Source organism: Dermochelys coriacea, chromosome 5 (assembly GCF_009764565.3).
Source record: "Dermochelys coriacea isolate rDerCor1 chromosome 5, rDerCor1.pri.v4, whole genome shotgun sequence".
Classification (NCBI taxonomy): Eukaryota; Metazoa; Chordata; order Testudines; family Dermochelyidae; genus Dermochelys; species Dermochelys coriacea.
In genome coordinates this window covers 61,571,737-61,583,864 of record NC_050072.1, presented here as the reverse complement: position 1 = coordinate 61,583,864, position 12,128 = coordinate 61,571,737, and the positions used below count along the sequence as shown (strand labels likewise).

The 12,128-nt window shown below is 37.1% G+C and overlaps 1 protein-coding gene across 6 annotated transcripts in view; it reads left to right on the top strand.

Annotated features, from left to right (window-relative positions):
• Nucleotides 1-12,128, top strand: part of MCTP1 (multiple C2 and transmembrane domain containing 1) — a 456,544-nt gene that overhangs the window by 383,296 nt on the left and 61,120 nt on the right. For 5 of the 6 annotated variants that reach the window (XM_038403494.2, XM_043514593.1, XM_043514596.1 and 2 more), the window contains one exon: nt 3,751-3,804. In XM_038403494.2, coding sequence (XP_038259422.1) covers nt 3,751-3,804 — 54 coding nt within the window. Of the gene's footprint in view, nt 1-3,750; nt 3,805-5,982; nt 7,271-12,128 lie in introns of those variants that run through there. The other variant, XM_043514594.1, reaches the window with a different exon arrangement.

The following is a 12,128-nucleotide window of genomic DNA, read 5'->3' as shown; positions in this document are numbered from 1 at the left end:
TAATACTCTATAGGTCATAGCAGTGTTGTGAGGCTTAGTTTATTAATGTTTGTAATGCTCTTTTAGATCCTTGGATGAAAATCACAGTACAGGTGTGAAGTATTATCCTGTTTGTTTAGAATAAGACTGTTTGTGATCTAAACAGAGTCATTATTTGCCATGAGACAGCTAAGGTGGTGTCAGCATTTCCATTGTAAACCCTGATTTGTAGAGGTTTATAGTTCAATTAAATGTCTCCATGCAACCCTGGGTCCTGGTTTAATTAAACTGAATATATATCATATTTTTAGTTACGCTGGTGGAGCTTTGCATGTAGCCAATCCCTAAGGGAAAAAGTAAGTGTAACAGGGGAGCGGCTTAGCTCCGTTTTTCAGAATTTAGTTTTTAGGGGTGAAATTCACCTACATGTAGAGATCCCAGGCAAGGCCCTCCACACCAAGCCCCATGGTGGGAATGTAGGAGGATAGGGGGTTGCAACTGAAATGGTCACACATCATTCCTAAGGGACTGTTCTTCACACCTGCCTGTTCGGGGCCACTGTGGTCAGCGCCCTCATAGTGAGCCACAGAAGCTAAACTTATGAGACCAATGACTGAAAAAGGAAAAGTGAGATTCTTACCCCCCAGCTCAACCTCCTTTGTGCTGTGTCAAAGAGCCACAGTGGTGTAAAGGGGCCCTAAAAGCCCCATAACTGCCCAGAGGATTGTGCTAGTGCAGAAAAGGAAAGACTGCCTCTTGTACACCCTCTCTCAAGCCCTGGTGTACGGGTGTGCCAGGAGCAGGGCCATAGTATGCAAGATTGTAGCCCATAGAGCAACTCTACGGAGGCGGCTGTAACTTAGATAATGCTGAAAGATCTGTCTGTTACAGTGCGGGCCTCTCCAGCCCCACAAAAATCCATCCATAGATTAAATAATGTTTAAACCAGTAAGAACCAGTAAATAGCTAACAATTCAGAGTTGAGGCTGACACTTTGTCCTTAGCGGCTTTTTTGTTCGTTTGTTTTTTTTCTTCCCCCCAGGGTAGGGCTTTTGCTGGCTTTTCCCCAACAATGCAAGTTAATTTCCTTACTTTTGTTAGCTTGTATCGCAACTTTACATTTTAAATGAAATTTTCATAAATATAATATAGGGCTTATGCAATCCCTCGGTGCCCACGCTTTCATTTCTGGCCTGATACTTTAGCTACCTGGACTTTTAGTATGACGTAGAGTAAGTTGTTTGACCTCTATGCCTTAATTTCCCTATCAGAATAATGATACTTACCTTCCTTTAGGTGATTTGAGATCTGTGGCTAGAAAGCACTGTGTGAGTTTATTTATTGTTTTAGTAATATTTCACAAACCTAGAGTAATTTAATACTTTATATCATCTAAAAACTTGGATTCCCTGCTGCTTCTAGTGGCATAAAACATTGTTTCTAGGTCCAGAGCTTCACAAGATAGTGGTCACTCAGATCAGGCCAGAATGATGTGTCAATGGTCCATTTTTTTGTTATCTACAATATCTAAAAATGAATACCGCATATCACGGGGAAGCTGTGGATCTCAGCCGTCCAGTGTCATACAATATTCATTTTTACCCTGGCAGTTCATAAGATATCAGTCACTGGATCAATCACTTATCCCTTGCATTAGCAGTGTTTGTTTTGGTACTGGTCAAGGACTTAATATAGCCTGTCTCAGAACTCAGATTAATGTACTTTTAGGTCTCTGGATAGGACATCTTGCAGATACATTAGTATTTATATTGTAGACAACTGGAAAAGAAAGAAGTGCATAGGTCGTCTAGCGCATCCCCCTGCACTAATGCAGGATCACTGTTCACACTAAGTCGTAAATAGCTTATCCAGTCAATTATTGTTGGCTCTTTGGACTAAGAATCAAAAAGAAATAGTCTAAACATATTATTTAAAATGGCACGTGTGACAAATTTAGAGCGTTCTTGTGCTTTAAGGCATTGAGTAGGGGTGGGGTGGCTATGTATGGCTGCAGATGGAATCTCTAATAGGCACTATGCCTCCTTTGGGCATGCTCGCTCTCAGAGATCCTTGATATAAAGGGTAAACTCACGTACTGCTACACCCATGCAGAATGTGTTCCCTTTCATGGCCAGCTTACTCACTGCAAGAGGTGTGTGCAGATGTGTGAGATTTCAGTTTTGTTCTGCCCCTGCATGGGGAGCTGAAAGGGTAGAAGGCTTCTTGTCCCTTCTCTTCACCTTCTATACCCATGCAGGATATGGTCACAATCTGGTCTTTACATTATTAAATTCTTAGGGCAGGAACTTACTTATTTGTCTCTAAATTATTATTTTAGTGGTAATTTATTGACAAAAAAATATAGAATCCTCTTGTAAATTTTATGTTTTGGGCAACAGTTTACATCACTTTCTGGTTTTAATATGCTTTATATACTTGACATACAAATTAAGGGTTAGCTTTTAGTCTGTGTTAGAGGCTGCTTTGCATCTCTGCAGTACCACAGACCAAAATTGCAATCTTGCTTCAATATACTGTAGCAACTGAAACTCTGGCGAGCGAACATATGTAGTTTTCTTTAGGGTTGATGGGAGTCTCTGTGTTCTCCTGTATAGCAACCAATATGTTCCTTAAATAAGTTTCTAATGTGACATCCTCTTTTGTCATTCTAATTTGTAATGTAGAATTATGGTTTAACTTTGTCTTCTCTAATGGTGTATCCTATGATTTTAGTTTATAACTCACTGTAAAATAGACCAGAATTTTCCCCTTTTGTATCTACAGCTCTGTCTTGACTTTTGTATATGTAGAACTATAGAGATAATTTATCTTTTGGTATAAAGGGGTTCAACTCTATTTCCATTTACATCAGCCGAGAATTTGGTCCATAGTTTGAATGCTTGATCATGGGGTTATTAGGGAGGAATTTCTGAGTTCTAAGTCTGGTTCTGCCATTAACTCTCCAAGTGCCTCGGGAAAGTCACTCCCTCTCTTGGTGTGTAAAATGGGTATAATTATTACTTATCTCACAACGATACAATAAGATTAATTATTAATGTGAGTACAGTGCCTTGAACACATAAAACCTTAAGTGGTAGGTATTGTCTCTTTCTCTCACATATCAATCTACCGGTCTACTATCTATTTAAATGGACATGTGGTACAGTTGCACATAATGAGAGGGAGAGAGATGCATGTGCAGTATATTAGATATACTAATAGTACAAAATCACTATTAGGAAACACTGTGCTGATGATGATACAGCATGCACCCTGGGTCACTGCTGTGGGCTATTACCATAAAGAAGCAAGCTAGCATGAATTTATTCTTGGGATTGAAAGCTTCCTAGTCCTCCTGATGAACAATGTAAATTAAGTTCAAAATGCTATATATTTCTCAGGTTAGCTGTAAATCCAAAGTAAGCACTTGTACTGTATTTCATAGCCACCACTAGAGCTGATAAAAAGGATTCCTTAGTTAAAAATATACTGGAGTGAATTTTGAATTACCTTTTTAAATACTTAAATTGTCAAGACAGCATTTTATAAAGGTAGAGGTTTTCAGTGTCTTATTCCCTGATGTAGGTCAATTAAAGTTACAACACTTTCTTAAATCTGAATCTCTAGATCCAATGTTTTTCTAGTTGTACATTTCCTGCTGTGCATTTATTTCAAATGTTAATAAAGTTTTCATCTACAAAAGGTTTATTATTGACAGAACAAAACTCTTCCTTTTTAAATCATGACAACTACTTCTGTTTCTGTCTGTAGGTAGTGGAGGACATGCTAGAGGACGAGGAAGAAGAGGATGAAAGAGATGACAAGGTAATTATCTTTCCTAGCACTTGGGTACCTTGGGATGGGAGAATTTAGACATGACACTGTTTTTACAGACAGTTAAAAAAGGAGTTGAAGTGTTTTATTCCAGAAAATTGGACAGAGCTGTTTATCATCCTAACAATGATATTGTATGTTGTAGGAAGGGATAGAGGACTATAAATCCCCCTTTTTTTTTGTTTTGTTTTGTCCAGAGCTGTGTCAAATATTTTTCTGCCAGGAACAAAAATAATTCAGCTTGTCTGGAACTTGATAGCTCTTGTGAAGATAACTGCAGTGACAACTGTTTCTGAAGGACAAACATTTGTCCTGTCTTGGGTATTACAAATAGGGCTGTACTTTAGGGGAAAAAATGGTGTAAAAATAGTAACTCCACATGGGTTGAAAATCGGATATTGCCACCTGTAATTTTCAGTGAATTACTTGGTGGAAGAATGGCTGATATGTTCTGCACTCTGTATGACATTTAAATAATCACAATTCTCATAGATGTCTACTTCATTTGGAGCTGGCATTGTGGCCCAGCAAGGTAGGAGACTTTTTTGTGGATCTTTCAGCTTTTGAGAATATGTGGTTCAATTCCTGGCTGCTGGTTGGGTTGAGGATTGCAACCACAGTAAATAACAGCTCGTTTCCACATCTTATTGAGCCAAGCTATGGGTTGGTTGGATTGGTTGTCCCCTGGGGAGATGGAAAAACCAGAGGGAGGAAATTAAAATGACCTTGCACCACCGAAGCCATGGATAGTGTTGGCAGGACAGCTTTGATGGAGAGACAAGTGCAGTGAAAACAGCCTTGTTGTTGTCTGTGGGATTTGCATACCAAAAAATGAAACATGAAAGAGGAAAAATACAGATTATTTTAAAACAGTTTTGAATTAAATACAGACAATTTTGACCTTCATAAATGTTCTCCCTAGTTCTGTTGTAGTAAAGCAATGAATTCTTTTTTTTTTTAAGAGGAGAGAAAAACAGTATCTTAATTTATTCCCTTGACCTTTGTTTCTAGTAGAGATATATAGTTATATACCACTGTAAGAATTCATATGCTGGCAGCAAATATTTGAAATGTCAGAAAATTCACTGTGATTAGTTAATCCCCTGAATGATTATTTTTCTGTTAGCTAACCCAAGATTTGAGAGAGGATAAAAAAAGAGTATTTCCCTCATTCTATTGTTAGTTCAAATATTTTAGAATTGACAGAAAGATATGTGAAATTCTTCTGTACATAATTTAAATCATTAGCTACATCATTTTGGAATAATCAAACGTAATAACAATCTCCTTTTTACAAAACATGTACGTGCTAGTTTTTAGCACTAAATGATATGAGCATACACTTCTGGCAATAAAATACATGATTTATTGCAAAGGTCAATCATGTAGATGTAGAGAGCTTGTATTTTAACTCAACATGCAAGCTCTGAATCATCACTTCTCTTCTGATAAACACTGATCTGCCATCCATTTGTGGCCATTTTCCCCTGCTTGTTGCTGCTTTATTATTAAAGCAACTATAAGAGCTTCATCCCAGTAGTACAGTATACATATTCCTGGCAATGTTAATAACTCTGATTGGTTCACAAAGTACAGTAATTTAATAATTGTAGTTAGTCAGTCTATTTACCATTTAGTTGGGGGGTCAGGGGGCAGTTGAGTTATTAAACAAGCGATATCCCTTTTTAAAAAGCCTTTTACAGTCTAACTAAAGTAGATGCCAAACAGAACATACCAGGTTAGAAATAACACCAAATCTCTGGAGCTGTATCAATTGTAATCTAGTGTTTAGCTGTCTGAAACTGACACCAGGGTTCTACACACTTAAAGATATAGTTACCAACGTTGACTGAAGGTGAGTGCTTAAATTACTGTGTGAATTCAGTGGTAGTCTTTATTTAATACCTAAGAGCAGTGTGTTTCTTATATGAAAGGCATGTAGGTTGATATCTATAAATTCAAAGTCCTGTTTCATTAATATGTAAGTTTTATTTGAGCTCTTGTAATATGCTATCATGAAAATCACATTTTGAATGGAAAAGAAAATGACATATTTTTTATTTTAAAAAATGCTTATACTGTACAGTGTACACAGTTATTCTTAGAATGGACATTTTATTTCAGACACTAAACTGTAAAACAGATAACAAAGCTCCTTTTTTTTGCCAGTTTCCTCCTTTAAGTTGTATCATGTACTGTTTGCAGATGAAGATGATGATGAAGATTTTTAATATTGGTGTGTCTGAATTGAAGGAGCACAGTGTTATACTCCTTTTTTAAATTCATAGATTCCTAATCTTAAAGTTTTGTGCATAATGAAATTTGGTGAGAAAACAAATGCACATTTTGCAGTACTGGCAGGTACTGACCTCCAGTTGTCATTACTTCTGTTTTCTCATGTGGTATAATAGTAAAGTCAGGTCAATGGGTCCTCTTATAGGATAAAAGTAAAAAGATTAATAAATGTGCCAAAGCCTCACTTTAATTGAACCTGAAGCATATGTTGCAAGTATGCAAAATATGTCCCAGATGTTTAACCATGGCCACTGTCTTTGCTTTCCCTGATTACCACAAGGCAGCTATTAGTCCTGTAACCTTTGGACTTGGGGGTAAATGGGGTATTACATGGCACAAAAATAAAGCACCTGTTTTCCATTCAATAAAGACCCCTGGCAGGCTTTGCCTAAGCCTATCCATATGTTTTCATTTAGCAGATTGTTGTGCGATTATGAAAAGTGTCTTTCTTTAGAGCCAGTATAGATATTAGTCACTTACTCACAATGAAAGAACAACTCATTGGCTACTTGATGAGGTCCGTGTGGGCACACACTAAAATAGGTTATTGGATGTGTGGTGGAGTGCTGTTTTTGACATCCCTATATAAATTGCAGAATCGCACAAGTGATAAATTGAGACTGATAATTATCCAAATGTTTATAATTAGCTAAAATAATAGTTTGTAAAATATTTTTATTAATAATTACCTTTAGTACCTGTGTGGAGTTTAATTAAGATTGGCAAAGGTAGAGTTGTAATTAGGTTGTTGCTTGTTTCCTCAAACCTTATTTTGGTTTTGTTCCAGATTTACCATTTTACATTTTTATATCACCTTGCAGTGCAAATAATCAGACAGGCAAGATTAAAAATTTAAGGTCGTGTGATGCCTAACACTCTTTTAACTGGATGACATTAACATTTCTTTTCAATTGAAATATGATTAATACTTAAAAATGGCAAGTATGCTTACCGTTGTTATCAGCTACAATTTACTGTTCAACTGTGGGACACTGCTTTCTTAATAGTATTACTTACTAATATGCTTTTAAGAACTGAAATGCTGTTGCAGTTTGCTGTTTGGTTCAGACGTTTGTCATAAATTTAATACTCGCGTTTCAAAAAGATAACACTACATTCTGTGTTCCATATGTTCTGTACTTTTCAATAAACCTGTGCCAACCACAAATTTACAATTTGATCTGATTTTTTTTTTACCCTATTCCAAACTCTGACTTGGTGGTTAATACAGTATCTTAGCAAATAAGAGTTAGTTAAATTACTTGGAGTCAAGTTATCAACAAACCATAAAATGGCTTCTTACAGTGTTATGTAATAATAATAAAGTGGTTAACATGCAAAATCTAGTCATCTAAGTAATGAAGTTAAGATTTCTTTCTGTACCTTAAGAAGTTTTTAGGCATGCTTTTCATATAGCTTCTTATGCTTTTAACAAGGTCCAGGCAGTCGCAGGGGCTGATGGGTGAGCTGATGAGCATCTAGCTCAGCATTTTGCAGGAGGCATTGAGCACTTTGCAGCTCACACCCCCAAATAGCAGTAATAGTTCAGATTTGTAAGAGGAAAAAACCTGTGAACTCTGGATTTTAACTGTATTAGTTAAAAGGCTCTATTAAAAATCAGGTCACTTGCACTTCAGCTTCTTTCTCTAACCATTTGTACTTCGTTTGGAAAAATCTGTGTAGTTCTAAGTCAATGTTATCATGTATGAAGATAACTTGATGCTATTATAATGAAATATACTTGGGTTAAAATATATTTTTAAGCTTTTAATCATAGCTGCCTAGAGATACCAACGTTGTTTTCAAGCCCAAACATGTTTGTAACCTGCCTCAGAAGCATGTCTGTGCATCCTGAGTACATCGGGGGGGGGGATGGATAACTGTGATATGATATAAAAGGAAAAAGATTCTAATCTGTCAAAATGGCAGTTACTTTCTATAAAATAAATGCTCTGTAGGAAAACAGGTTTAAAAAAAAGAGGAGGAGATGGAAAGGGAATTTAAAAAAAAATTGAATGGAAAAATCTTCAGACACACTTATGGTTTCATTCTGATCTTAGATTCTGTATATGTATACCACCTAAACAAGAAACAATATATGCATTTGAGCATATTGAGTGTTTCAGCCTTTAACCAAAATTGTAGCTGTATGTGATATTTCTGTCCTCTGAAAAGTTAGTTAGGACACACACACACTTATTTGTGATCGAATAATCTGAAATAAGTATGTGGTTAGAATAAAAGAGAAACTTTTTTTCGCTGTATGCCAATTACTCATTTAGGGTGATATTTAAAAAATCACCATAAATTGGGCGAGTAAATGGGCTTTATATAGTTTTTCCTACATAGGGGAAGGGATGATGGCAAAAACAGGGTCCCTTTGCCTCTGCTGCTTCAGCCTATAGGCTGAAATAGCTGCTGATGTCCTTCCCCAGCCCCTGTGCAGGGGTTTTGTGGCCACTGCATCCACACTGAACCATAATCCTGGAGCTTGCCTCCCTGGCACCTCACTCCATGTGTCCTTTCTCTCCCTGGTCCCCAGAACTACCGCGAGGCATGTGGAGCTTTGCATTAGCACCTCCCAAAAAGGCAAATCTCACCCATGCTTCTGTCTGGTATTGGTGCCCCCTCCAATATTAGTGAATCTGGGACATATTTCACAAACACAATATATTCTTTGTGGGAATCACAACTGAGAAAAGGCGCCTCAGATAGTTAGTCACTAGGGAGCCAGATTCTGAGTTACTCAGTTATACCGGTATAATTCTGGAGTAACTCTGTTGAAGTCATGGGTGACTCTGGAGTTACACCAGTAGAATTGATCAGAAGGTGGCCCGCTGACTACATATGGATAACTCAGATCCATATGCAAAGTTTAACATTCAGGGATATCATGTGTATTTGTGATAGTCTCTGGGGGACTTTGGGTCAATAAACTATTGAATGGATTACACTCATCCATATATGTAGCTTTTTTTCACCTGTGACTAATACAATATAGGTAATATTCTTCATTTATTAAGTAATCCAAATATAATTCAATAAACTATTACATCAAATGAAGACCATCTCTAAATTATGTTAGCTGTTACAAAATGTGACACAATTTTACCCCTGCAAATTTTTTATTTTTAATATTGTTTCCTGTGGTAACTAAGCAGATTTAAATTCTTTTTTGTCTAGGGAAGGATTTATTTTTTAACTAACTACTCAGGGAAAGGAGTATAAGTGATATGTCTCTAGTACCCCTTTTGTGACTCAAGAAAAAGGAAATATTTATTTGCCTCATTATTTGCCTCATCCTTGGGACCTTAATGTGAATGTAGGCCTAATGATTGTTTGACTCCTAAATTATAAAGAGGGCATTCATTCATTATGGCATTTTAGAAACCAATGGGAAGAGCCATTTCTGACTCTCATAGAAACTTTTGAGACTTTGTATAGGTTGAAGCACAGGAATAAGAGCCTGGAGATCTGGGTTCTATTCCAGATCCTGCCGCATACCACCTGTGTAGCTGCAGGCAAGTCACACAAACACCAAAGTTTGAACATTTAGACATAAAGTTAGACAGACATCTAAATCTCTACTTAAGCTCTTTTATGGTTCCCCACCTTAGCCTTTCCCAGAGCTTATTGGGCACAGTGGTGGATTCAGCCTAATATATCCAACTTGGATGGAATCTTCTGAGCTGAGCACCCAGAAAAAAGTGATTTTTCAAATACAGGCCCAGAGCGTAAAATAACCTTTTTATCTAATTCTATGAAAAATCAGAGACATTATAAAACTGAGGCACAACTTTGGGGGACTATGATGGGAGTGTTTAACATGTCTTTGGGGCGGGAGACCCACTGACCTGCTGTACCCAGCCCCAGGAAATATTTCACTGAGAAGAAAAGAGCAGTGAGTATTAGACCTCAAGGCTTGTCTAAATAGGCATTCTGGGAACATGCTAGCCTATGGCTGAGTGCTTTATGGACACAGTATTAAGATAAGTGGGAGAGAAGCCTGCAACTCACATGGAGTGGAGCAAATACTGGCATATCCCAGCAGCATGGTTCTCTGTGAAATGGAAGACATGTCACGCTCCAGTATTTCAGGTGAGGCATGCCAATAAGGGTTATGGCATATCATAAGTTAAAATCTAGCTTGTGAATCTGTGATGTGCTTTTCTTTCATTGAGAGGCGTGTAACAAAAAGCTGCAATCCTAACTACAAAACTTGGTAGCACAGCTGATCAAATGTTGCTGTGTTTTATGAAACAACCGTTAATAAGATATATGAGAATGTGAACAAATATTGTGCAAATTGTATTTTGTGCTAACAATTTGTATATGTTTTATATGTTGTTTGGACTCTGCAGTATCAGGATAAAATTGTTTATTATTTACATAATGCTAATAGCTGTTGTTAGCTGTTTTACATGCAAAGAAATAGTTGGATAGATCAGCTAAACAAGATACAATCCTGACAAAATAAAACAAAATAACATAAGTGCAAAATGACCTAGAGACTAATGTGGTTTGGAAAGACAAATTTAGCATCGTCAGTTGTCTCCATGAGGACAGAACTCCGTGCAATAGAGAGCAGCCTCAGGAGCTGCTGAGCTTCATGGGTTAGCAGGCAGAGAAGCAAATTTGTCGTGAATGGAGTTCCTAAATAAATAGCACATATAATCAGCTCTAGACTACTTCCTTTTCATTGTATGGATATATATGTATCTGTAAGAGCCCTACCATCTCCTACAGAGTGCAGTGCCTAGAAAACTGCATGAGACTGCATTTATAGTTTTCCTCACAAAGGAGGAAGTGTAGTTTGCTGTAGCCACCTCAGCAGAAGCTACAGCCTCTACAGACCCATCACCTGTGATGTCTGGAGATCTTGTGCCTCCTTCAGAAGCCATGTTTCCAGGGTTGGTTTCAATAGCCACTGCCCCCACATAACCAGCTTTCACCCCCTGGTATGTATGTTCCACATAAGGGAGGGGAGAAGCATGTTAAAGCGCAGAGTTGCAGGGGGTACAGTGCTGCCAAGAACAGCCAAATCGCAGGCCCATCCCTCTCCTACTCCATGAAGCCCAGTCTCCAGTGGCAAAGGGGATGATATGGTTCTTAACTGCTAATTTTTTATGGATTTTCTGTTTGTCAGTTTGGTGCCATTTAACATCTGATACACACAAAACATTTTTAACATGCTAGTTCCCTAGTATTCACAGTCAAAACCAATGAAACTGAAGGCTAAATTCTTTAAAGAATAATGGTGCCATAGTTGTGCACAACAGACATCCATTTCCCTGATCTACCTCTATATATATATATATATATATATATATATATATATATATAACTTTAACTTTAGAATTCATCATGTTACAGTATATGGAAACACATATAAATGCTCACTAATTTCCTTACAGCACTCTTTTATTAAATACTAGGTGTAACACATGCATTGGGGTGGTATCTGTTATCTGAACGATCAGTAAATGCATGTTTGAGCATTTTGGGAACAGACAAGGTAATATGATAGGCTAACATGCAGCTGGGGCAGTCTGATAATGTAATGTTTTTATTGATTTTCTAACTGAGTAACTACCATGGGTATTAGGTTTGCTTGTCACCGCTTTTATTGCCTGGGGTAGTCGAACAAGTTACTTGTCCATTGAGTTGACCTCAAAGTCTCCCAGTCTTTGAATCAGACACCTCAGATTTCATACATTGGCAATTTCTTTCCTTTTTGAATGGGCTATATTAGAGAAAATGTGTCACCTTTTGCACCATGTAATACCAAATCAGATCAGAATTCATGCACAATTATGTCAGTGGAAATCTAATATTACAGACCTGCTTATCTCTAGATAGCACATGGAAAATTGAACTTGCACAACTGACAGATTTATTTGATTTACAGATAAGTTATTTGTAAGTAATCAAGCTAAAGAATGCAACTGGATTATTTTCATACTTTTTAAAAACAACATCAGTAAAATGGTTGTTAAAGAAATTGTAAAATGGTTGTTAAA